This window comes from Lichtheimia ornata, assembly GCF_029851405.1.
Source record: "Lichtheimia ornata isolate CBS 291.66 chromosome Unknown scaffold00009, whole genome shotgun sequence".
Taxonomy (NCBI): domain Eukaryota; kingdom Fungi; phylum Mucoromycota; class Mucoromycetes; order Mucorales; family Lichtheimiaceae; genus Lichtheimia; species Lichtheimia ornata.
The window spans coordinates 232,854-258,914 of record NW_026695329.1 but is presented as its reverse complement, the minus strand read 5'-3'; the positions used below and the strand labels follow the sequence as shown (position 1 = coordinate 258,914).

The following is a 26,061-nucleotide window of genomic DNA, read 5'->3' as shown; positions in this document are numbered from 1 at the left end:
CAACAACGCGTATGCATTGATATGCATGATATGGCTCTCAATGATCCATTGATAGAGTTATTGATAGTTGTGATATATCTATGTAGCTATTTATTATGTATTGTTGAGCAATAAGACTCCTGCGTAAACGATGGTTGAAGTAGTATCTTGGACACTGGGTAATGTGTATGGTGGAGAATCACTGTCAGATTCGATCTTGATACCAAGATGCAAATTCGTAGCTAAGCTATGTTATCGTCATGCACAAAACGTGGGTATGGCGAAAGAGAGGTTTATTGTCGATTGCATGGTGAGATAAGGCTTATTGTTGATTGAGCAATGTGATCCATACACCAAACGTGGGTGTGGCGAAAGAGAGCTTTATTGTCGATCCAAAACAAAAGCGATGAGGAACGTGGAATGCTGAATGAGGAACGTGAAGTGGGGAATGAGGGAAGAAGAGAGATGCATGCGTGAATGTAGTAGCCTTTGGAAAAGAGAGCTTGTATTGTGGATCCAACACAAAAGCGGTGGGGAACGTGAGAGAGAAGAGGAGGGATGGGTGAGTTGGGAAAGAGAGGGATGGGTGAGAGAAGAGGAGGGATGGGCGTGTGAAAAAAAGAGTTAGGGAGGCGGCATGATTGGTGAAAAAGTGGGTTTAGCCAAATCAGGACTGTAAGAGTCCAAATGGGGAAACTTACCTCTCGATTTTAATATAATGATGTGCTCGGCTTGGCCAACTGCACCTTGGGTGCAAGTTTCACGATCAAGCTTGCCAATCCCAGATTTCGCAATGTCGCCACCAGCCAAACTAGATCCAGGGGTCGACCTCTTTCGACGACGACGACCAAAAAAATATTTTTTGGGCTGTTTGCGACATTGAACGCGAAACTTTCACACAAGGTGCTGTTGGCCAAGCCGAGCCCATTGCTCTAATAAAAACCCCACGTTTCATTGTAAAGTTTGGAGATACAGGCGTCTTTATGTTTTACCTATGCTGTAAGCGTGATGGAGTTACTTTTACCTAGTGGATGGTGTCGGCTGCATTAACTGAAAGATGAAGAGCTGAGTGAAACGGCACGTGTGGTTACACAGACACGTCCTTGACAGGTTGCTACACAAATGGATGATGATGATGATTGCCTTTTGTGAAGGTACGTAAGTAAACAGCACCCAATAATGAAGGTGTGTCAAGGTATGCATCACATTTGCATGTAGAAGAAAGTCGAGCTGCATAAACCAATTTGTATATGTAAGAAGATACGTATACATATTGAATAAGTCACTCATCCTGAAACTCAATGGAGGGATCTCTTCACTTTTTCTCTTCTCAAGCTCATCCCGCTTCCCACTCCTCCTTATTGTATCACAAAAGCCATGTACTTCTTGCATGACCGATAACCGGACCACCTTTATTATTCCATCTTCGAAGCAATAGTATGTAATCCACAAGCTAGCAACCTCCAACAAGCGTGTAATAAATAAACAATGCTTTATTTCATCTAGCTATCTTGCTATGTACTGTACATTGCCACCACCATCGTCGTAGTCGTCCTCCGTCATCATTCGTATTCGTACTCGTACTCGTCACCAGTCGTCAATCTCATCCGTCACATCAACATCCAAAAACACACAAGTTGAAAAGATTGGGATCTTGCAGGCTTCCTTTTGAATCTCGTTGTCGTCATCATTGTCATTGTTGTGGGTGGGGTGATCATCGTAATCGTCATTGTTGTGAATGTGGTAATCATCGTAATGGTTGTGTCTATAAGTAAAAGCAGCCAAGTTAAACAATCTGATACCGGGAATGATGACGATTTGGTATACCGTTAGGCGATCCTCTCTAAGGAAGAAAGCAAACCAGAAGGAATTCACAAACCAAATCAACACCATACGAGCAACGTCGGGTGATCCCTTGTTCTTGAGAAAGCACTTCACGAATCACGCAAGGCCAGTTCGATCCATGGCAAGGAAGGACACCACTTACGTAGAGCCTAGGCTCATCGTTGTCCTCATTCGTCCTCTCCAAAGAAAGAATGATCCCCAATCCAATCCTTCCAATCATTTCCTACCTCATGAAAAGAAATCCTCAAGGGAAAGAATGGGCCTGTCACGAGAAGAGCGTGTTGGTTAAACACATTCACAAGCTGTTGCAAATCCCTTTTTACCTCAACACGGTGACCATGCTCTTTCAAAAATCCATCGTCATCGACCCATCCTCAACTCAAACGCAGGCCTATAGAGCCCTGGACGCATTCCAAGAAGCCATTCCAGCAGACGTGGCTAGTGCAGAGCGACGCAGCGGCCAATTGATACAGGCTGGGACTTGAACCCAAAGAGATGATGATGATGCCCCAAATTGCATTTGCCTGACCAAAGAAACCTATTCAATTCATTATTAGCACACACACAATAAACACCCTTTTCATTGTTTGTTTCATTGTACTTGCCTTTTCCATATACACAAGACCCCCTTTGTTGCTGGTTACTTGAAACCGAAAACATGGTGTAGTAGTGTAGTTGAGCGGAAACAAAACGCCAAACCAGCCAATGTCTTGAAACCAAACTTGCCCTCTATACAAGCTGACGTGTCAATGGAACCAATTCGGCTGCAACAATGGACTCTGAATGTACCTGTTGACACCAAGCGTAGAGCGGGAATAGCAACGAACAAGAGGAAGCAACGATATCGCCATGGCAACCACCAACCACCCGCCACGCTCATTCCTCAGCACTTGGACACACTCACTCTCCCTGACAATGCATGTTCAGAACTACATTAACACCTCACAGCCAACAAGAGCACTTTTTTATAATACATTACCTTGATCGAGATGTCGTGAACGGAATAAGGAAAGGTGGGAGAAAAAGAAGAGAAGCGTTGTCTCAAGTCGTGGAGCTGCTGTCCCTCAAGTTTAAATCCCCCTACTGCTATTACACTGAGGCCACTCAATGACCCCATACACACACCATCCACCCATCATGATCATCACCCTCACGATAGACAATAGGTACACGTAAATAAACGATATGATCCTCACGTATAGCAAAAGGGTGTGTGCCATTTTATACTTTACATGATAATGATGCTTACTACCATGTCCCAAGCGCCCGTTTTATGTAGCTCCTTTGCTCATTGTGTCTGAAGAGAATGATTTCCTTGTTATCACGTAAGCGCTCATTGGCTGCCACGGTCCCACTCACACACCATCTGCATGAAATTTGCCCGCAAGTACGCATCACACAATCGGATCCCAAAATAGGCTCATCAATAGCATTAAATGTCTTGTGCGTTCATGCCATTTATCGAGCCCAATGCGAATACTTGACTAAAAGATTAATTGTGTCTATGACTTTCATTGTTCAATGGTGAGAAACATCATCCATGTACTAATGATATCAAAGAACAATGGGCGATAACAAGCTCACATGCGTGTATACTTAAGGAGAGCATCAGATGATAGCCAACATGTAAGGTACGTACATGTGCTGATTGTGGCTGACAGGATACCCATTTCCCTTTTACGTATATCATCATGAAATCTCTCTCCTCTCATCTTTTTCGTTGAATCCCTACCTCGTCTTTGATAGAATTGGTATCGATTACAATGCCATTACAGCTACAACAATTTTGGCGTTCCCTTTATTCTTAATCTTGAAACAAGGCTTTGCATTGGAACAATGGATATCCTACTTTTGAAAGGTGGTGATCCAAAAGATGAGGCGCAGCTTACCATATTGCTGCATTCTAACTCAGGAAAAAGCTGTGCGATGCTTTGTGACACGATGCGATTTTCCGTTTTTCGGGTTTGTGTACCTTAAGTTTTATATACAGAGCACACTGCAGATCAAATTACTGGTCTTTCTTTTTGCGTTTCCTTCCACACACTATTTTACGGCTGTGTTTTGTTCGAGATGCGGTCCTGGATACGTGCGCCTTCGAACAATGCTGATGATAACCCACAACAACCACACACCGCCATAGGACGACGAGCATCATCAGATAGTCTTTCATCCTATGCGAGCTCATTTCGTGAACCACGCTATTCTTTCGCTGCATCTGATTCTGAGAGTGAACAAGAGGATGATGATATCTCTGTACGAGAAGAAAACAATAGCAGCAGCGATCATAAATCAGCATCCACCACCAATAAACCTGTTAGGAGGAGAAGGGTAATGCTATGATGATTACCACACACATATACACCCATCTCATAGTTGAGGCATGTTTAGGTTGCTTCAGGAGCAATTGCTGTAAGCTCTTCAGTGCTCATACGTACAGTGGTACACCCTGTACTCAATATCCTTGGTACAGCAGCAATGATTGGATGCTTGCTGTGGTATTACAACGACCATCAACTTTGGGATGTTACAGCAAGCATAGGGATCGAGCCTTCTACTGCTGTAGCACTCGTCATAACATTACTCACGGTGCTTTTACGAAGCGGCATTGAATAGTGAGTGGAGACTCGCATAAATATGAGGAAAGTAATACTAAAAGTAGGCTTTTTTAAGTGGCATCTCGGAATACAAATGGACACGATTCCAGTTTCAAGGCGTCAAGCTTATTTTCTTGGATGTATATCATTCAAGCTCACGAGGAATGGGAGGTAAGAGACATTTATTATATTGATGAACATGATATTGATGATGAAGGCATGATGACATAGGGATTCTACGTGTACTTTTCTTTCTACGACGTTTCGATTGGGTGGTTATTGTTGCTACCATTTTTTATCTCGGCCTTATCGCTGTTGCACCTTCAGCACAGCATCTGCTTCAACAAAAGCCGGTTTCAAATAACATGACATGTCGACTACTTGAACCCGGGCGACCTGAAATCCACATTAGGGCCACTAACATCAGTCTTGACAGTCGAGACAACTTTGCTACTAGCAATGTAGGCCTGGCAACCTATCATAGAAACTCGTATAATCCGCTTACTGTCAATGGCACAAACACCCAACCTGTGGCGGTCCCTTTTGGTTTTAAAGATTTCCTTCGAGGCACAAAATTTCCAGCTTTTTATCCTCCTTGTCCATCCGACCTTGACCTCTGCGTCTTCCCGAACTTTCATATTGCTCATACGACATTGGATTGCCAATCTGGCAGCTTGGATACTGAGATCATCAATGTGCGCACCGATACCCGAATGCCGTTGCGAGAGTACTATGGCCTTGCACCCGATGCCGATCACTTGAACGTGCCTACACCTTCTTTTTACTTTGCCGGCAACATGTTCAATCGCACCCTTTACAACCTTGGCAATGTTAGTGCAACCGATCGTTCTCTTGAATTGACACCTGTACCTTTCGACCAATCGGTACGTGATAAGATTGGTGAGCAAACCTTTGTTATGGTGACCTATCAAGATACCATCCAAAACTTGGAGGCAGATGGTGGTTTCTCAGTCAACGATCTCCAAGTGCAACAATGCACCATTCATACGGCGGCCAATGTTACAACAGTCAACGTCAGCAGCCATGATCAGTCTTACTTTCTCGATGTGCATGAAACTCGACCCATCAACATTGATTACGACCGATTAGGCAACACAAGCACATGGAGTGTAGAGGAAGATGATATGGAAGGACATTCGCATACGATTGCCTATGCTTATCAGTTGGATATCATGCGTGCTTTGATCATGGACAACGAGGGCTTGTGGGATCCAAGAAGGGGTTATCAACGTGCTATGGCTGAGCAATTTTCAAATATTCATGAATTCCTCGCTGGAGCGCTCAATCATACTGATGTGGTCTTTTCAATGACATTTGGTGCCTCATCAAGCTCTACGCGTGAGACTGCTGTTTGCAATACATCCAAGATTGTGCTTTTCAACATCGATCCAGTGTCCTATATCGTATTTTCCCTCATGTTAATTGCTCCTTTGGTATGGTGGGCTATCTTGTGGATTATCAGCATGTACAAAATGAATGGTGCGTCGCTGGGTGCATCGCAAATCTTGCTCGCTTGGAGTCGCCTGGTACCTGTGTTACGGTCGTCGTTGCCTAGCAACATCCTTCAAGCTGATCAATACGCCATTGCAAAATCAGCTGGTGATCTCACCGTGAGGTTTGGCCATGTCAATGAGGATCATACCAGTGACCAGCTTGAGCCAGCAGCATTTGGACCCGAAGAATACGTTCAGCCATTACATCAAAGAATGCGGCGCAAGTCTGTCTAGCAGCATGTTTCTCTTTTTTGACTTTTGTACTACTCTTTTTTTTACACTCATACAATAATACAACGTGATACCGAACTTACCATAAATGTTATCTTTTGGTTGTGGCGCATGTTCGACATCGAGAGCACAATTACCCGCAGTGATTGATCCCTTTTTTGATCCACCTTTTTTCTTGCTTTTCCTTTCCCCCCATATCCCTTCTTCCTTCACCTACTTTTACACATAATGGAAAGTGATATCAAGAACAACAAACAGGAAGACATAGTGGAGTTGCAAGAAATCGAGTTCAAGCATGCAACCAAAGAGATACCCGATTCGACTCAAGAGAGCGAGAAAAAGAACAACATAGCTCACCAGGCTACTACCATACCCACAAATAAACAGCCATCGATAGAAGAGGTATGATGCTAATTAAATTACGCTTTGCATCAACACGACATACCCACATATAAATTCAGCGTAGCTCGCTCTTTACTATTCTCTCTCTTCCGTTGTTCAATGCTGTGGCAACTATCATCTTCATCGCTATTACCATTTTGGCATTCTCAACGGCATACGGCATGCCTGTTGAAGCTCATATTGCCGGCATGTCATATCCCTCCTTTATCGGCTTGATGATGGCTCTGATTTTACTGCTACTTGGTGATGGTATCGGATAGTAAGTGTCTAAAACGGTTGCTGTTGATAGCGAGTGATCCAACAACTTACACCTTTGCAATTTAGCGCACTATCAGAGTATAAATGGATCCGATTTGAGCGAAAGAATACCCCTTTAAGTTTGCTTGAAGCATATGATGCCTGTTCCAATGGTCTAGGAGGTGAGTGACAATAAGATGCACTATAACAACGATGATATTGATGGTGTTTTTGTAGGTGTTTTTCGATCCGTTTATGCATTTCGACTTGATTATGTGCTTGTTATTGCCGTCCTATTTCATTTTGGTATCCTTGCAACTGCCCCCCTTGCACAGCGAGTTCTCTTGCAGAATGCCAGCAACGATTTCGTCAATTGCATGAAGGCTGATAGCTCCCTTTCTGCCCAAATCACCAACATTTCAAGACAAGACTTTACCACTTACAACCCCGATACCCGTGATCCTCGCAGCATCAAGACCTATATCGATCACTCATTGATTACACGAGCATTCAGGCTTGGATTTACCGGATATCTTTTCTATTATGATGAGCAGAACAACACGTTGGGATGGGATCCCCACTTGAAATTACCTTGTCCTGGAGAAGCACTATCATGCAACTACACCACCACCGTGACAATGCCATATCTAAAGCCTGTATGCCAAAAAGGAATCTTCAACACAACGGTAGTCGACACCATCTTTGGCAACACTACAAAGCTCCTTGACCTCTTTTTCGAACCAAACGATCTGTATGAAGGGGGAATGAAACTCGTTAGCGAGTACCAAAAGTATCAGGCCTTCTTTTATCACAGCTCAATGGAAAACTCGACCTTTTATTATTTGAACAACCTTACACAACCATACCCAGAGTCAGCAAGGAGAGTTGTTCAGCCAAGATTTGTAGCCTTGATGAAAAACGAGAGCTTCAACGATCACGGCACGTGGTACGCGGAGAACTTGTTATACGCAGCACGCATCCACGATTGCACCTTCCAACCCATGATCAATGTAACCGAGTATGCGATGGAGGATCAAAAGCTGACACGTCGACGTGTGATATCATCCACCCCTGTGGAGATGGATTATGACGCCTTGAATGATCCAGCCTATTGGCAGCGATATGGAGAGGAAGGCACTGATTACACCATGGCCAATATGTATGCGATGCAGCTCAGCGTGCTCAAGAACATGATTATTGACATCGACATTGCGTTTCCACCCTATCAGAACGATAAGATATTTTATCAATTTGATACCTTTTTGTACAAGATGGCTGATACCGTTGCCGAGAATATAGCCATGTTGCCTCCTCCTTTACATCAAGGTGACCCCATTGAAGGAGATACGGTGTGTATGCGACCTTATATGCAATTTCGACCCGATCCAGCATCCTATCTTCCGCTGATGCTGTGTTTGCTCATCCCTCTCCTTTGGTGGTTGATTACTTGGCTGTGGAGCTTAAAGCAAGCAGGCTGGATCTCACGTGGCAATTCGCAAATTGCCTTGGTGTTGCATGATCTCACATCCACCATTCGTCGTCGTCTTGGTGACTTGTCGTACATGGATCAATTCAGCATGATGATTGCTGCCCGTAGCGTTCGAACCAAGTTGGGTGAACCTAAATCAGATCATGTCAGCAGTGATCCATTGGTCTTTGGACATAGAAATGATGTTGACCCAAGGTCTCTTTTGCGAGGAAGACGTAAATCCATTTAATACACACATGTAATTATCATAATAAATAGTAGTCTTTTTATTTAACCTTAAACCAACATGAATGTCTTTTCAAGCCAAAGATGGCATCTAGGGATGGAGTAGATTACATATCAGTTGCTATGGATCGGATCTTTTCCTCGTGTTGATATATACAAAGAGACATGTATGGATCTATGATTGACTATCAGCTGTTGAATGTGGAAGGTAAAAAAAGTGTATGCGAGTAGGATTGGTTCCTGATTTAGGTTGTGTCGCCGTAGATAGAAAGTTTTTTTCCTCTCAAGCTGCATTTCTCTCTCCCTCTTTTTTATCTATGCGCCGTCCTTTTCTCACACACCCTCCATTGCCATGCCAGTTCTTGTCTCATCGGATCAGCCAATTGGTTCTTCTTGTACCGCTGATGCTCTCACCAAGTTGATTCAAATCATTGTGCGTTCTCGACTCGGCACCCATTACGTTTGTGGCCAAGACCATGCTCCAGGCGACCTTTGTTGTTTTGCACTATGCTATCAAGGAGAGAGCTTTTCTCTTATTCTCAACACCCAACAAAAGAATGGATCTCTGCTAGAGCGTTGGATATTGTCAGTGGATTCATCATCATCATCAAAGACAACATCGATAAGACACGACAACGGCCCAACCACAAGCATGATGAGGATGAAACAGCAACAGCAACAGCAACAACAACAAGATAAGAAGGAAAATGGATCACATGATATGATACTTTTATTGCAAGCAGTGTATTCGTATACGAGGATGATGCCAGTTCATACGATGGTGACGAATAATACGATGAGCAAGTCGGAACTAGCCATTACCATGCGACATTCGGCTGCAGGTCTCAGCTGCTTTTCTCATTCGCCCTCGCCTGTTGAATTTTCCCATGATGCGCATTTGCAAACACACCATTTTCAGCCCACTTTTTTGAGTTCTATTGGCACCGTCTCCCTTGAAGTCGTCTATGCTGAGAAACGTACCATTGTTACAGAGCCGGTTGTTGTAACCATGCGACGCCTATCTCGATTGTCATTATCAGCTATGGATATGTCTGAAGAGGATACCAATAATATCAATCCAATTGCCAGCCCTAGCAACAACAACAACAACAACCCGCTTTCTTCCATGCCGATCCCCACATCACGTATGCAATATACCCGACGATCATCCATCGCCTATTCCACTTCACCCTCTTCATCTCTACGTGGAGTCAGCATCAATAGCAACAGCAACAACAATACCGGCAGCTTTATGTTTGCAGCCCATAGCAACAATAGCATCAATAGCCATTTCATCACTAGCAACAATAGCAATCCACGACGTCGTTGCTCCCTTGGTGGCGCTGAAAGTTTTGTTGGAAGCTATGAGGAATCTTTATTAAGTGGTCGCATGTCAACAGTACCCTCCAAGCCCATTGTCTTTCAAGCACAGATTGGTGTCCTTGGCCATGGAGATTGCACGCCCAAATGCCCACCTCATCGGACCATTCTATTCCCGGCATTCTTTTATGAAAGTGATGCATCCTTACCATCACCTTACGTGGGCACGGTTGAGTTGACCAAGCGATATCGAGTCCCAGCCAAAGGCCAATTACAGATTGTGATCAAGAACCCGAACAAGACGGCTGTCAAGCTGTTTTTGATTCCATACGACGTCCTCAATATGCCTCCCAACACAAAGACCTTTTTGAGACAAAAGTCGTATGCAGGCGGTTTGCGTTATGCTATCCATCTTCAACTTTGCCGCACTGAAAAGAAACGTGTTTATCTATACAAGCATTTTCGGGTCGTCTTTGCCAATCGTATTTCGGATGCGCGTGAGACACTCAAGGTGACATGTGAAGGCCCTTTCGATTATGTTCCTCTGACACAAGCAGATCGTGAATTCCTTTCCTGAATAATTTTGTAAGTACATTTTCTTTCCATGCCCTCCTCCTCTTCTTTGTAAATAAACCTTGCTATATACCATCATCTTGTCTATATATCATCCTTGCCTATATTTCGATTGCTCGTTTATAGAATTCATCCATGTGAAACGTGGCTAAGTACAACAAGAATACATTTAAAGTGGCACAATGCGGTATGCTCATTGTATCTTTTTTTCTTCCCTCTTCTTCTCGCTTTTATGTTTTCTACATCCACGCTCGTTACTGTACCTGCATTGGCACTTGCATGGCTTTATGCCGATTCGCTACCATTTTCATACGTCACACGTATTTATTCGCATATGCATGATATCAAACGCAGATTGGCAGCCAACAACAATAAGCCTATTCGTAAGCAGTCAACCGAAAATGTGTCTCTTCAAGCGTTGATTCATGTTCGTCTTTTGCATATGCAGCTCTCTTTTCAACCGTGGTAGTCAAGCATCGCTGCTGGTTCGATGACATTGATCAAAATTTACATATGGTGAGTCTCCAAGAAATACGGCTACGTAGCTCTATGTATGAAAAGTGGTACTCATCAGCCATCCCATAATAGAACAATACGTATGTGGGGACTTGGAAAGGCCTGTGAAACCATAAAGTGGGCTGAATTGAGTTGACGCTAATGATGAGCCTCCCCCCCGCCAATCACCATTTTTGTAGCATGTATAACCGATGGCTGGATCATGGACGCGTACCTGCAGTTTGCTTACTCTTTGGTGACATCGCCATGAATCCTGAAAAGCACAATGCATACTATAGTATTGCTGGTGTGGTGACCCTTTATCGACGAGAGATCCGACCATTGGCGTCGTACACGATACAATCCCGAGTCCTTGCGTGGGATGAAAAGTGGCTCTTTCACCAACATCGATTCCTTCTTAATGATGGCACAGTGTCATGCTTGGCTCTCACAAAGTCGGTCTTTAAGGAAAAATCACGCAAGACGATACCACCAGCCAAGTTGCTTGCCTTGGCAGGACACGACTTGACGGACCCAGAAGTTGAGGCACGACGAAAGAGGAACTATGAAGAGGCCGTTGTCCCTTTTCTCAAGATGGATGCTTTTATCAATAATGAGCCATACCAGTGGGAAGACAAGGTAGAGGATCCCCTTAGAGTGTCCAAGCTATAGCCAAGTAGACATAGAATGTAGAATAACTATTACTCACAAAATGAAGTATACATACTATTACATCAATCAAATGTGGTGTGTGGGGGTATTGAATGCATCATCATCGTGCACCCAATCTCCATTAGCATGAAACAACGAGAAAATGTGCCTGCATTGTCTCCGGTTGATGGTGTTCACATGCATCGAATGTAAACAGAGGCAGCCATATTTGCATCACCGTCATTGTTTGTTTTCATTTAGCATGCAAGTGACAGCGTGTGTGCTGCAAGATGGCTTTTGACAAGGCGATAACAAGGTGATACAAGCCTTCAACCTGTCCTCTGCTTTCAGTCCTCGGGTTATCCTGAACTTTTTCATCTACATCCCATATCCTTTTCTTTCCTTAAATACGTTGCTTTTTATTCTCTTTGCCCTTTTTCACTTTTAAAACATCTTCATGACACACTATCAATCTGCAATAGCAGGGGAAAGCTCAACAAGTGGTGAAAGGAGCTCTACTACGTCGTCAAGAAATAACGAATCCTGGATCCGGTCGGCTCGCCGTTGGTTTACAAGAACCATTGGATCCACCAAAGGCGAATCAGCTCCTTTGATCAATCCTAACAAAGGCGTTTTGGAACTACCACGTCTTACGACACGCAAGATCCTCGTTAGTGTGTCGACCATTGTGCTTGCGATTTTCGCATTGGGTGCTTTACTAGTATACATGCTCTTTCACCGCCAGCAGCAAGGTAAGAATCATCATCATGCCAATGGGTGGGTATGTGTACTAACATTCGTAACAATGAATCCATAGTTGACTTTGAAAATCTGATGATGCAGATCCCGACGAGTGCTAGTATCATGGATCATTTGCGATATTATACATCGGATACCCATCTTGCTGGTACCCAAGGTGATAAGCTGCAAGCTGAATGGACACGCAATCGGTTTCTAGAATATGGCATCAGCAATACGACGATTGAAACCTATTACCCACTCCTCAATTATCCACTTGAGCGACGAGTAGCCATTGTATCAGGACCCGTTGAATTGCAATACGAGGCCAAACTTGTTGAGGAGGCGGTAGATGAAGATGAATCCAGCAAAAAAGGTGTATCAATGCCCGCGTTTCATGGTAGGGAGGGGGCGGAAAGCAAGCTGAGATGCTTTGATTATCATCAACGTGCTAAAATGAATGTTTGTTTTTCTTCTTTCTTTGTTCACCCTCTCTCTTCCCTTGCATGTGCTTGCCTCTTGTTCCTTGATAGGCTACTCCAAGAATGGAACAGCTTTGGCACCTATCATTTACGCCCATTATGGTCGCATCAAAGATTTTCAATATCTTATCGCTCAGGGTGTACAAGTGAATGGAACCATTGCATTGATACGGTCAACGACTTCCCCGTCTCTAGGACACAGTATACGCTCAGCGGAAAAATTTGGATGTGTTGGCGTGCTTACATACCCTGATCCAGTGGATGATGGACCAATCAACAAAGATGGCTATCCACATGTCAGCCCAGCAAAGGCGTATCCTGAAGGTCCATGGTAGGGAATCCAATATCAATGATGCATGCACCGTCTCTTACTATTGTACATGTCACAGGCGTCCTTCTAGTTCTGTGCAACGTGGATCTGCTCAATTTTCACCCATGTTGGCAGGTGATCCTACAACACCTGGATGGGCTGCTGCCGAGAATGCATCAAGGGTTAGCCTCGACGAGTCAATTGGTGTACCACGTATACCTTCCTTACCCATTTCATACGAAGATGCATTGCCACTTTTGAAAGCTGTCGAAAATCGTGGATCATGCAATGGTGATGAATGGCATGGAGGATTAAATGACATCACTTATTGCAGTGGACCAAGTGAAGGAGAAGTGCATTTAGTCAACATTGTCGAGAACAAGCATACGCCAATTTGGAATGTAATTGGTCGTATTCAAGGAAAGGAGGAACCTGATCATGCTGTAATCTTGGGTGAGTCATGAATGTTAATGCAAAAATACAGTAAACTTCACCCACTGACGTTGTGAATGCCATTCAATATGTAGGTAACCATAGAGATGCTTGGGTTTATGGTGCTTCGGATCCATCATCAGGAGCAGCAACAATGGTACGTGTGCATTCTTGTATTGGGTTGTCTTGTTCATACCATGTACATTATGTAGCTTGAGCTTGTAAGGGCACTTGGCGTATTATTGAGTAAAGGATGGCAACCTCGTCGTACCATCATTATTGCATCCTGGGATGCTGGCAGCTTTGGCACAGTTGGGTCCACTGAATGGGTTGAAGATCACAAGGATTGGCTTGCCAAGGAAGCTGTTGCTTACATTAATGTGGATGCTGGTGTGCAAGGGCCATACTTTTTTGCAGAGGCATCCCCTACTCTTAAGCAGCTCATTCATGAAGTTACACAATCAGTCATTGATCCTGGCTCGAATGGCGACCAAACCATCTATGATACATGGCTCACCTATGCCAATCATACACGAGGGACACCATTGGAGACACCACCTGTGGATTATCCAATGAATTCAAGATCGGATGTTACTGCATTTCTCAGCCATGTTGGTATTGCGAGCATGCATTTTGGATTCTCCGGGGACATGGGAGTACGCTACAGTGCATATGACAGGTAAGGTGTGATTATGGGCTTTGTATCAATACATAGACTTACGCATTCAGCTTTCTCCATACATAGCTTTCACTGGATGGAAAAGTTCGGCGATCCCACTTTTGAATATCATGCAACGTTAACCAAGATCTGGGGCCTGTTAACTTTCCACCTTGCACATGATCGCATTTTGCCCATGTATCCACAAGACTATTATACCGAAGTGAATCAGTACATTGGTGATTTATTATCAACGACGACAACAATGGGTAACGGGGTACATCAACAAATCGCCGATCTATCTCATGGACCTTTTCACAAGCCATTGAAAAAGCTGAGGAAACGATCTCGTAAATTTGAGCACAAGCGAGAAAAGCTAAAAAGTTCCCTTGAACCTTACATAAATCGCCATGATGATCAATTACCTGAAGACGTGCTTAAACATCTGATTAAGGCCAACAAGCGACTCATGTACTTTGAACGTGGATTTGCCAGCAACGAAGGGATCCAAGGCCGTGAATGGTTTAAGCATGTCATTTATGCCCCCAATTTATACTCGAACACTCCTGCTGTCCAAGTACTTCCAGCTATTTGGGATGCCTATGTATCCAATGATACAGAGATTATTCAACAGGCTGTTTCTATGACAGCTTCCAGTATCCTTGATGCAGCATCTATTCTTAAGCATGACTACTAAATACATGATGAAAGAAGAGAAGCCATTTTATTGATGCCCTGATCTATGTGTATGTATGTGCGTGTGTGTGTGTGTGTGTGTGTATGTGCATATGCGTGTGAAATCACTACGAAATGGAAAGTCGTACAAAAACCCTGCAAAGAAAAAGAATAATGCATCATGCTTACGTGAGCTTCTTTTGCAGTTACATACGTAGCTATGTATGGTACAATGCTGGTTAAGAAGAGTGACCTCGTGACTCACTACTTTGGACAAACGATTGCTCCTCCGCATTTCTTCTTTCAACATCCCATCCACAACCGTTCAACCCGCCTTTTTCCCTATACACAACAGCAAGCTTTTGGTGCGTGTGGTGGCCACATAAAACAACGACACTCCTTGTTTATTCTTCGCAACACGTTCCTTTTCCTTCACTCTCAGCATGGTCACCGATGCCAGCCTTACCAACATATTTGTTGTGGTAATATCCTCATGTACCCCCACGATCTCTCTCATGTCGCTGAATTCTCTCTCGATCGTATTCTAGAATGGCGTCTCCCATATACGTTATCGAGCTTATACCAACGCATGCCAGCGATCCACTCTCTTGAGTTGCTTAAAGACCCAGGCATCGGGCTCCAACCCGCTGATCCAAGCATACCATGACCTCTGTCAACTCAACATTCCTTGCACTTGGAGAATGACACCACGAGTCAACCAGAGTCGCGATTCACTGTCTTTGGAGTTATGGGTGTTTTGGTTTGAAGATAGACATACGGGTATCATTGATGCAAATCAACACCTTACCGAGTTGGAAGGTAAATGGGGGAATTGGTCATATAATCACGTGTATAGGAGAGAAAGAGAGAGGTATCTTTATTTACTATGTGGATATCAACTTGTAGAAACCAAGATGGGATCATTTACTTGGGACAAGATCATCAGCAGCAAAGGAGGATCAGCATCATCATCTCCATCATCCAATGGCAAAGCGAGTCAGCAGCCCCGTGCAAAGTCATTAGTATCATTACCCGAGGAATACAAGCTATTTATCAAATCTGTGAGGAACCTTGTCAATAGGTAAGCGTGCAAGATGGGGGATGATGATTCATATGGAATCTCTCTAATATGGATAATCAGGGCAATGCTGAGTAAAGGAGCCATTCCGCTGGGTGATTTCTTCATATTGCAACACAATGACAACGACACAGGCCTTTTCCAAGCATCATTGCCAGCTTCTATTACATCGACCATGGTTGGATGTGCATACAATACTTATGTCACTGGAACAGACCTCGTGTTTCGACCTTATACCCGACAGCTACGATTGCGTGCCCTGGTGAATGAGGATTTGGATAATTATGGATTGAAAGGTACGGATAATCCCAAGAAACCTAGGAAAAGAGCATCAATTGATAGGGTGAAATACCATCTAGTGATATTGAGTCCTTCGGGTGAACAAGCTTGCCTTACTTCATACGTATCGGAAATATCCGAACAAGTGCAAGATGAGACAATTCGAGAGTGGTCATCATTGTACAACATGCCGATCCAACATCTCACTACACCATGCACATCTGAGCCTACTCCAGCACTACCATCATTGGTCGCTATTCGTACCAAAACCAACGCCACAGCATTATACCCAGCCAAATTGGTTTTTGTTCCTACGTCCACCAGACAATCATCAGCACGCATGGCTGGAATGGATGGCGTATTCAGCTGTGATCGGGGTCTCACGCGTGATATTGGAAAGGATTGGAATCGATGGTCATGGATCAATGAAATGAATCAAAACAACAACAACATGCCTCCTCAAGATGGATGTCGCATCGATTATTGGTCACTTGATGATTCGGCTGGTAGAATTATGGATGCATTGGCAGCGGGGAATCCTATGCACGAGTTTGCAGTATTGAAAAAGGCACTGGATCAGCAAACTGTTCCTGCTGTACGATCCAAAGCTGCTGCAAGTCGACGATCATCAGCACATGACATGGCTACTACGACTACGACAGCCATGGATGGGACTCAAAACGATTCATTGGTGGATTTTATTATGCGCAATTTCAGCAACCCTGCAGATGAAGATACTCCTATGACAATGGAAAGTGCTTTAGAAGATTCAGCGCCAAGTGCACCTTACACAGTAACACCCACTGATCAACATCCTGATGAGACACCTGTCATTACGCAAGATATCGCTACCACAGAGGATGCATTTGGGTTGGGATATGGCAACGGCATGTTTGCAACCGAACGTTGGGATAATGATATGGATGACAACTTTGACAACTTTGATTTCGACGTGACAGAAGCCGATTTCGACTTTTTCAAATCCGAAAAGAAACAACCACAACCACAACCACAACCTTCTTGCTCGATGATGGATTTGGATAAACCAGAACCTGTTAGTGATTCGATGAATGTATCAACATTAGCACCTACAACAACATCAACAACAACCGATAACGTGGTCCCTGATGCTATCAAAAGTGAGCCATTTGATTTATCAGCTCAGCCTGTTGCTCCCATGCCAACGGAAGAAGTAGCTCATCCACCACCCCAGCAAGCTCAATCTAGTACAAGTCCTATGGCATGTGATACAACACCCGTGGCATCCAGTGATGCAGGCATCTCAACAACAGCTCCAGGCACAGTCGACATGTCAATATGTACAACACCTGATATTCGACAACACACCTATCAACAATCCATTCCTCATGTTGTCACTACCTCCAAAGCTGGATATGGCATGGATAATCTGAATATGATACCCAAAGACTTTTCAGCTGTTGCATTTCCTATGGGCGTCGATGATGCAAAGTATATGGATGGCGGCAAATTTGACTATAAGTCACCTTCGAATGATATTGGAACGAGTGAGACTACAGACCAAGATGTGAAGTTGAATCGATATCGCCCCGACTATGTACCACCAAAGATCCTCGTGGATGAAGCAAAGCGTGAGGAGGAAAAGAACAATACCGATGATGGGAAAAATGAGGATGATGATGATGCCAGTGAGACCGGATCAACAAGTACAAATACGTCTTCTTCGGATGAAAGTGATCAAAGTGATGCCAGCTCTTCGGATGTCAGCCTTAGCAGCCATGGAGACGAACAAAGCGGGGATGTGCTTGAACGAATCCAAAATGCACAAATGACATACATTCGACGGTTGCTGGGAGATATCAAGAATCGGCCAAAGCGGCATCGTGTGGGAAATTTAGTGATGGATTATGACAGCCCATTTCCTACCAGTATCATGGATACGATTCAACCCGAGAAAATGAACCCAGATGACATCGCATCGCTTGATCAACTCTGTCAACAAGCTGTGTGGGGTGGTTATCCTTTTGCAGGAGAGTTACCAGAAAGCATGTCCGGATCTTCGGATGGCGTATGTGCACGTGAGGATGCTACAACAATTGTCACTCGCCAAACTACTTTGATCCAAAGCATTCGAGGTGGTAAGTTATTACATGTATTCATTCATTCATTGAACCCTATTTGTTAATGCACCCAATATTAGATATCACCCATGTACCTTCTTTGCCATCCACTTGCGTACGAGCTGTCCAAGGATTCAAATGTCTTTTGGAAGAAGTGTTTAGTCAACAAACACCTGATGGGGCAGCACCAGCCGACGTATCCGATGCCATGGATTCTCCATCCACGACCACATCAACACTTGTAGGCGGTGTCAGTATCAAAGGACCACTCAAAGTACAGGAATACTACCAGCTTCTCGGTAAGAAACAAATATTTTTACCCATGCATAAATCGAGTATATTGATTGCTGTCATTACAGAGACCACACCAACCCAATCAAGATACTATGGCAAGTTCCAAGTCAAAAAGAAACGGTCGACAGAACCAGATTTGCAATCTCTTGGTCCACCTGATATTGTCGTGGGGAGAAATGATGATTGGTTGGAAGGATCTCCTGGGATGATCCATGTATGGGAAAAGATAAAGTTGGAGCCCTATTCTTTCAAGAACAACATCCGTTACTTTGCTCTGTATCCAGATAATCAAGAAATGACCAAGGCTGTTTCAACATTCATTGCAAATCTTTCATGTGCCTATGAGGTGTGCAATTTGGGCACCCATTTACCAGGTCGGGCAGAGCCCTTTACTGGTGGCGTTGCTGCTGTACCTCTTCATGGTAAGTCTATTTTTTCCTTCCAGTGGAAAAGGAGATGATTCTCATTGCATTGTATCCATATAGCAAATACATCATGGACAACAGCTTATAATGACGCATGTGAAAAATTGGGAACAACTCTCGGCATGACCAATATGCTGGCGCAGGAACGCAACACTACCAACATTGTAATATATCTGATCAACCCATCCACACAGCTCTCCTCCAATTTGGCACTGAGCCGTGCTTTCCGTACACTTGTATCGGCGTATACCGCTGTTTATCGACGTTTTGGACGAGCTACTATTCATCCACGTGCCTTGGCGATGCAAATCATACCTGCTGAACATGTCCTTCGAATGGGTGAATCATGCACAATGCCCGTATTCAAAGATATCGCATTCTCAGTCTACAGTCAATGCCATTCGACACTTCAGCGAACAGTAAGTGATGTAACAAAAGCATCCTTTCATCATCAACATCATCTCACTCGGATTACTTTAGAAGAAAGTGGATAGCACACGATCCCATTCGCTACTATACACACCACCTTGGGTGATAGCCCAACGAGTACCTGATACCATCCGATTTTCCTTTAAGCGACCCCTAGTTCCATACCCCACCGTCATTGTGGATTCAGATGCTATGCTTCATATGGTTTACAGCTTCAGCTTAGATCGACGGTGGATGATTACAGTTTGGACAGACCATCGTGGTGAACTTATTGAATTTGCTGTGCTCGAGATTCAAGCTGCCGTTGTCGCTGGAAAACCCAATGGCTCTCCACTTGTTCAGGTGTTTGCAGAAGCATGGTCAAGGACAAAAAAGCTTGCTCATAGAACTGGTTTCTCGTGGCAATATGCAATAGCCAAGATGGGTTTGATTTTCGAGAGTGAATTACAAGGTATGCAGGATTCAAAGGAACCATTTTACATGTGAACCGACAAACATTATTCTCATGTAGCTTGGGAGGATGTATTATGCTCTGCGGGTGACCATGATGAAAAAGTGGCCATTGTGTGTATCGACATTGATTCACCTTTGACTATCGACATGTTTCTTTCCAACACCAACAATTCGCTAAGTGCCGAGGAATTGACAGCCCAAGCCATGAGTCAATTATCAGAGCGATATACCTACTCATCATCCTCATCCTCACCGACACCAACCGATTCTCCACGAAGTAAAGAAAACAAGACAAAACCACAGCCGGCAATGGATCCTAGCACTTTGTTAATCCTGCTCAATCATCGTATGGCGTATTCAAGACAACGCGTGAATATATATCAAGGCGATTTGTCAATGGAATCAATGAACGAGTTGGATCGATGGATGTTACCTTTATCGAGCGGTTACCTTGTAAAGCAGAATTCATCACAAGAGGCAGCGGTATCTTGTAGACAGCCATCCATTCTTGAGGTAAATATGGTATTTCTTTGTGATTTGGCTAGCATGTTTTAACTTTTTTTCTTCTTCTTTTTAGCTACACCTGGTTTATAATAAGCAAAGCCGAAATGCACGTACGGCACTCCGCGAGATAATGAAGCAGTACAATGCGCTATCATACGTCAATCATCCTCCATCCTATGCAAGAATGCACGCCTCCATGTTGCCAAATCATCTCGTATTGGTTGAACGTCTCACTCGCATTTTACTCGTGGTCGGATCATGAGGATAATCAGCATTTCGTATATACATATCTATTCTAGACTCACTCACCCATATTCATCTATTACACTGTACAGGACCCATTGTTTGAAATCTCACAAAGTAGAACTTTTTACCATATACACAAACACACACACTTGCTTCCCCTTACCCAACAACCCCATTGTAACATAGGCTGTTTACAATCTAATCCTCCTCATAAAAAGAAACTTTCGAGTATATTACAACATCATGATATTTGCCATACCATCAATCTTTCTATAATACATGCATCAAATGCCCATACACAACAAAGTCTAGAAGCTTAGAGCGGTTGGCCAACGCAATCCCCGTATTCACGAAAGTAATCCTTTAATCCACATCATTCACAAGAATAGATCGAAAAGTACAACAAATTGCTTCAATGGGGAAGATACATTGACTTGGGAAGTTTCTATCCTTTCGGCGCGCATTTTGCAAAAATGAATGGATGGATGCGAGGTGACGAATCATATGCAAGGCGTGTCAAAACATAAAGTTGGATGATGATGGTAGTGGTTGACAGGTTGCACAAAGGAGGATGAAGGTAGCTGTCGTGTGATAGGTGTAAAAGTACGATGATTGAACGCGCCAATCGTTCATCTTAGTATCAAGCATAATGGTCAAGTTGACAATAGATACACAAACACAAGGCTCTTTTTCCATGCGTTGTATATACCCATTTCCCTCCCAACCATGTACCAAAGTAATGCACTATCCATATCCATATCCATAAGAAGTTGTATGTATTGGAGCAAGTTGCTACACGTAAATAAAGCTGCTTCTATACAATGGCTATCTGCTGTCCACGTAACAAAGGTTGTTAAGACATGTTGCTGCAAGTAAAGAACGCTGTTCGAGACGATGGATAAGATCTTGCTAATATGCAATTGCTGGAAGGAATGCTGTTACGATTGGTCGTGGTAGAGGAGTGTACAAGAGAAGGTGACGTGTCAAAGGACTCGTGTGTTGTAGAAGAGTGACAAGAAGGCCATGCACACGCCATGGACTTGCCATGCAACCAAAGGCAATCGGATCAAGCGAGTTGTAGGATTGACATGATGAGCTGAAGCAGGACAATTGTTCGCAGGTGGTAGTTGTGCTTGAATGGGCCAGTAATTGAGAATGGGAGGAAGAGGCAAGAAGATGAGAGTGGAAGATCAGGAAATTAAAGTAGGTTGACGAGGAAAGAGAGAGCCTGTTACACGACTCCTACTCATCCTCATAATGCAGAGCGCTATGTGCACTCACGTGATAAATGGTATGATCAGAAAGAACGTCCAAGGTATCCATACAAGTACTTGAGGAATGAGATCCGCCATGACACCGATAAAAACATTGTTCTGAAGATCCACCGATAAAGAGACGACTTGCAGGTAACTGATTTCCAAAACGATGGAAACGGTATCCTTGACAACCACAACTATAAGATAGAGATCGCTTGCTTGCTTCTGAGACACCCACCCAAATTCAAATGTTGATCTTCGTCTTCCAATTCAATAGCAATCGCCATTGACAGCTGTAAGGAGAGACTTTGATGGCACCAAAGAGCATGCGAAGATATAGCTTGATGGAATGATGGACCTATAAAAATGCATGTCACTAATTTATCTCTGAGGTAATGGTAACAATACTTAGCCTGTGTCATATGAGAATCCACGATGTTTGATGCCCCCAGCAACCAAAACCAATTTCCTTGCTTCAACGATGTCGATACAATGACCAATGCTGATACGTAATCTTTTCTCCAAAGGAAAGGAGCGATACTTGATGTCGAATGCCTTGAGCGATGGATAAACCTTGATAGCGCCAAAAAGACACGTGTGTAATATTGTTGTTTGTTGCTGATGCGATACACCCATAAGAGACGTGCACTGCAGAGGGCTGTTGAAATCAATTGGTCAAATAACGAGAACCACCAGAGGATCGAGTAAATGCTGTTGACAATAAAGATAGGAACTTTGTTGCTTGTGCTGATATGGTCCACCGACAACAGGCATGCGTATGGTGGGATATCCATCGAAAGGATTGTCGACAACTAGAATCACAATCAGACGAGATCAAGCTTGGCGACACCAAAAGATATACAAGTTGTTGCTTGTTGTTGCAGATGCAAATAAAAGGAAGTATCCAATAGGTGGTAACGAGAACCATCGAACGATGTAATAAAGCCAGCTGATACTGGACGATGCTATACTGTAGACGTCGCTCCTTGACCCTGACATGATTCACCTACAAATGATGCACGGTAAACAGTCTTCCAGATCCATAGAACAATATTTAGCAATGATAGCTGCATCCATCAAGAATCCAAAGGGCACATGACAAATAGCTTGCTGAATAGCCCACATGCTATGATAAAAGCGGAGGTTGGCAGGCGTTGTAGAAACGAATGGATCATCAATTACCAATGGTAGTCATGTGATGAAACCCTGTCGACATCCAAAAATAGCTGCATCCATCAAGAATCCAAAGGGCACAAGACAAGTAGCTCGCTGAATAACCCACATGAAAGATGGTGTCAGTAGGCGTTGAAGGAAAGAAGGGATCACTATTTACCAATGACAGCTTCATCCATGATAATCCCAATGCACCAGAAGACAAGTAGCTTGCTGAATATCCCACATACTATAATAAAAGAGGAGGTTAGTAGGCGTTGAAGAAGAGAACGGATCATCATTTACCAATGATAGCCATATGCAGATATCCAATGACAACTGCACCCATGATAATCCCAATGCTCCAGAAGACAAGTAGCTTGCTGAATAGCCCACATACTATAATAGAAGAGGAGGTTAGCAGGCGTTGAAGAAGTCAGCGGATCACTATTTACCAATGATAGCCATACGCACGAAAACATGTCGACATCCAATGACAGCTGCATCCATGATAACCCAAAGAACCAGAAGACAAGTGGCTTGCTGAATAGACCACATACTATAATAGAAGAAGAGGTTGATTAAGATCGGAGCCAAAACACGGATCATCCACTATTTACCAATGATAGCCATACGAACGAAAACATGTTGGCATCCAATGACAGCTGCATCCATAAAAATCCCAATGCACCAGAAGACAAGTAGATTGCTGAATAGTCCGCACACTATAATAAAAGAGGATGTTGGTTGGGATTGGAGCCAAAAAACGGATCATCCTCTATTTACCAATGATAGCCATATGCATGAAATCCTGCTGATATCCAAATCAAGCCTATGCTTTGCAATCGTCCGCTTGTTGATAAGACCCGCTACGGTGGCACTCGGCTTGAAAGCGATGGAACGATACTTTATGGGCATATGCAGTGAGAAGGTCGAGTTAATATTGATACCACCAAAGAGAGCATACTTACATGATGCCGAAGAGCCCTTACAAAGAGAGACAACGAGACAATCCTTGCTGCCCAAGACCACATGCAAATCGAGAAAGCATTGTGCATCGAAAAGCCCAAACCAGATCCTAGCTGCGGAGTGACGTACATATGGCTAAAGAGCGATGTGAATGGCAATCGTTTTTCATTGGAAATCGAATGCAGCTTGACGATGAATGCCTTGAGGAGATGCATAAATGACCTTGGTAACACCAAAGATGTCAACGCGGGCCTCTCATTGCTTGTTGATGACATGATCCAACCATGAGACAGGTATAGTTGTAGAGATCCATCAAAGGAATTGCCGATAATCACAACCACGAGATGATCGAAAGTTTGCTGACGCCAAAGGTATAAACCTTCTCCTTGTTGCTGACATGATCGATCGATAAGGGACCTTTGTTACAGGAGGTTCACCAAATTGCAGGTAATGGGAAGCACCAGATGGATGATGGGAGCTGATATGGCACCAAAGATATGCATGCTGTTGTTTGTTGCTGATACAATCCACTCACAAGAGACTTGCATTGGCGGACACTCTTCAGAGAAATCGCCCGTTGCTTGGTAACCAACCACCCGAGACGCAATAAAGGTTGACACCACCAAAAGACATAAACGCTTCCCCATGGCTGACATGATTCATCTATAAAAGATGCACCATAAACAATTGTCCCAACTCATCCAACAATACTTAGCAATTCATAGCTGTGATCTTGTAAACGTCAAAGCACCAAAAGACAAGCAGCTCTCTGCAATGGTCCCTCTAAATGATGGTAGGCGTTTCAGCAAAGGTCTCCAAAAAGCATGAGAGTCATACATACCTGAATCACGAAATCATCACCCGCAGACTTGGAACCAAATAGGCCACCAGGATGTAAAGTGATAATAAAAGCGCACAGCCAAAGAAACATCATAGTACCAGTACTCTCCTGTGGATCGACGCGATGAAGTGCATCAATAGAGATACCCATCTTCTCTCTAAAGGCAAGGAGATCAATAGCCGTAAACGATGGAGCCGTGCGAACAGAGGATGCATTTTTAAATCCCTGAGGCCGCAACATGAGTCGCACTGTCCCCGGGCACAACATGTAGAGCTCCACAGGAAAGTGTAGTACAATGACGTCCTTGACGTGCAGCCTTGATAATAATAGCATCGCCGAAAGAGGATCTGCCACTGTATGGAGTTTGGTAAGTTCACTTGAATCCAACCAATCCAACAATGATGCACTGTACCTTGAGGTATTCCCAATACCATTCCATTGATGCTTGTAAATAACCTAGTCCATCCGATCCAGTATGTGCTGCTGCTGTTTTATGGTAAGGTTGGTTAATTAAGTGGTCCTGCATTGTAGATCCAACACCATGCATACCATTGAGGCAGCGTACAGCGTTCTTGCTTTGATATCAAGGACTTGTTGCTGCCAGAGGTACCATCATCCAACGTGTTCAAGCTACAGTAAATGTAATGTAAGATAACAAGTAAAACCAACCCACACGCTTTTGTTGTCAGCATACCCAAAAGAGGCAATGTGAAGACGTCTTGAGAACTCTCATTGTGGACAACTCGGTAAGGAAGGCACACGACGCCCTGAACCATGGTGATCACAAGGAATTGCAACCAAATACACCATCCGAAGGCAATACAATCATCAACCTGCAGCGCCAAGGTATGCCACCATATGTACCATACTCTCATTGGATCCTGAAATTGGCATCATAAGAGATATCCACCTTCTCTCTGTAGGCAAGGAAATCAATAGCCGTACTTGGATGGAGGCCGTGTGCACAGCGGATGCCTTTTCAAATTGGCCTTGCCATCGCATCTTGAGTCACACTGTTTCCGGGCCAAAATTCCCCAGGAGAGCATAGTACTATACAATGACATCCTCGACGTGCTGATTGATCAAAATAGTATCGCCGAAAGAGGCTCTGCCACTGTATGGCGTTTGGTAAGTCCACTTGAATCACACCAATCCCACAATGAACACTCTTACCTTGTGGTATTTC

The 26,061-nt window shown here is 43.7% G+C and overlaps 10 protein-coding genes across 10 annotated transcripts; 7 read left to right on the top strand and 3 right to left on the bottom strand.

Annotated features, from left to right (window-relative positions):
* Positions 1 to 3,894: 3,894 nt before the first annotated feature.
* Positions 3,895 to 6,166, top strand: O0I10_002972 (uncharacterized protein; the record flags this gene model as incomplete). The annotated part of the gene is made up of 4 exons (XM_058483047.1): positions 3,895 to 4,152; positions 4,213 to 4,436; positions 4,495 to 4,589; positions 4,650 to 6,166. The coding sequence occupies 4 exons, from the start codon at positions 3,895 to 3,897 to the stop codon at positions 6,164 to 6,166; spliced, it is 2,094 nt and encodes a 697-aa protein (XP_058346136.1).
* A 225-nt stretch (positions 6,167 to 6,391) lies between these two features.
* On the top strand, positions 6,392 to 8,520 carry O0I10_002971 (uncharacterized protein; the record flags this gene model as incomplete). The annotated part of the gene is made up of 4 exons (XM_058483046.1): positions 6,392 to 6,565; positions 6,625 to 6,824; positions 6,890 to 6,984; positions 7,040 to 8,520. The coding sequence occupies 4 exons, from the start codon at positions 6,392 to 6,394 to the stop codon at positions 8,518 to 8,520; spliced, it is 1,950 nt and encodes a 649-aa protein (XP_058346135.1).
* Positions 8,521 to 8,868: 348 nt separating this feature from the next.
* On the top strand, positions 8,869 to 10,413 carry O0I10_002970 (uncharacterized protein; the record flags this gene model as incomplete). The annotated part of the gene is made up of 1 exon (XM_058483045.1): positions 8,869 to 10,413. One exon carries the CDS (start codon positions 8,869 to 8,871, stop codon positions 10,411 to 10,413), a length of 1,545 nt encoding a protein of 514 aa, XP_058346134.1.
* A 228-nt stretch (positions 10,414 to 10,641) lies between these two features.
* Positions 10,642 to 11,033, top strand: O0I10_002969 (uncharacterized protein; the record flags this gene model as incomplete). Its single annotated transcript, XM_058483044.1, has 3 exons — positions 10,642 to 10,792; positions 10,858 to 10,925; positions 10,998 to 11,033. 3 exons carry the CDS (start codon positions 10,642 to 10,644, stop codon positions 11,031 to 11,033), a joined length of 255 nt encoding a protein of 84 aa, XP_058346133.1.
* A 72-nt stretch (positions 11,034 to 11,105) lies between these two features.
* On the top strand, positions 11,106 to 11,576 carry O0I10_002968 (uncharacterized protein; the record flags this gene model as incomplete). Its single annotated transcript, XM_058483043.1, has 1 exon — positions 11,106 to 11,576. One exon carries the CDS (start codon positions 11,106 to 11,108, stop codon positions 11,574 to 11,576), a length of 471 nt encoding a protein of 156 aa, XP_058346132.1.
* A 436-nt stretch (positions 11,577 to 12,012) lies between these two features.
* On the top strand, positions 12,013 to 14,872 carry O0I10_002967 (uncharacterized protein; the record flags this gene model as incomplete). The annotated part of the gene is made up of 7 exons (XM_058483042.1): positions 12,013 to 12,307; positions 12,373 to 12,693; positions 12,827 to 13,106; positions 13,165 to 13,538; positions 13,613 to 13,674; positions 13,730 to 14,196; positions 14,263 to 14,872. 7 exons carry the CDS (start codon positions 12,013 to 12,015, stop codon positions 14,870 to 14,872), a joined length of 2,409 nt encoding a protein of 802 aa, XP_058346131.1.
* A 421-nt stretch (positions 14,873 to 15,293) lies between these two features.
* Positions 15,294 to 20,673, top strand: O0I10_002966 (uncharacterized protein; the record flags this gene model as incomplete). Its single annotated transcript, XM_058483041.1, has 11 exons — positions 15,294 to 15,332; positions 15,399 to 15,669; positions 15,757 to 15,931; positions 15,992 to 16,224; positions 16,288 to 18,324; positions 18,387 to 18,605; positions 18,666 to 19,022; positions 19,086 to 19,444; positions 19,506 to 19,905; positions 19,966 to 20,420; positions 20,485 to 20,673. 11 exons carry the CDS (start codon positions 15,294 to 15,296, stop codon positions 20,671 to 20,673), a joined length of 4,734 nt encoding a protein of 1,577 aa, XP_058346130.1.
* A 1,648-nt stretch (positions 20,674 to 22,321) lies between these two features.
* Positions 22,322 to 22,549, bottom strand: O0I10_002965 (uncharacterized protein; the record flags this gene model as incomplete). Its single annotated transcript, XM_058483040.1, has 1 exon — positions 22,322 to 22,549. The coding sequence occupies one exon, from the start codon at positions 22,547 to 22,549 to the stop codon at positions 22,322 to 22,324; it is 228 nt and encodes a 75-aa protein (XP_058346129.1).
* A 555-nt stretch (positions 22,550 to 23,104) lies between these two features.
* O0I10_002964 (uncharacterized protein) lies at positions 23,105 to 23,983 on the bottom strand (the record flags this gene model as incomplete). Its single annotated transcript, XM_058483039.1, has 5 exons — positions 23,105 to 23,182; positions 23,247 to 23,315; positions 23,372 to 23,464; positions 23,686 to 23,790; positions 23,852 to 23,983. 5 exons carry the CDS (start codon positions 23,981 to 23,983, stop codon positions 23,105 to 23,107), a joined length of 477 nt encoding a protein of 158 aa, XP_058346128.1.
* Positions 23,984 to 24,745: 762 nt separating this feature from the next.
* O0I10_002963 (uncharacterized protein) lies at positions 24,746 to 25,025 on the bottom strand (the record flags this gene model as incomplete). Its single annotated transcript, XM_058483038.1, has 2 exons — positions 24,746 to 24,817; positions 24,876 to 25,025. 2 exons carry the CDS (start codon positions 25,023 to 25,025, stop codon positions 24,746 to 24,748), a joined length of 222 nt encoding a protein of 73 aa, XP_058346127.1.
* Between the last annotated feature and the right edge of the window lie 1,036 nt (positions 25,026 to 26,061).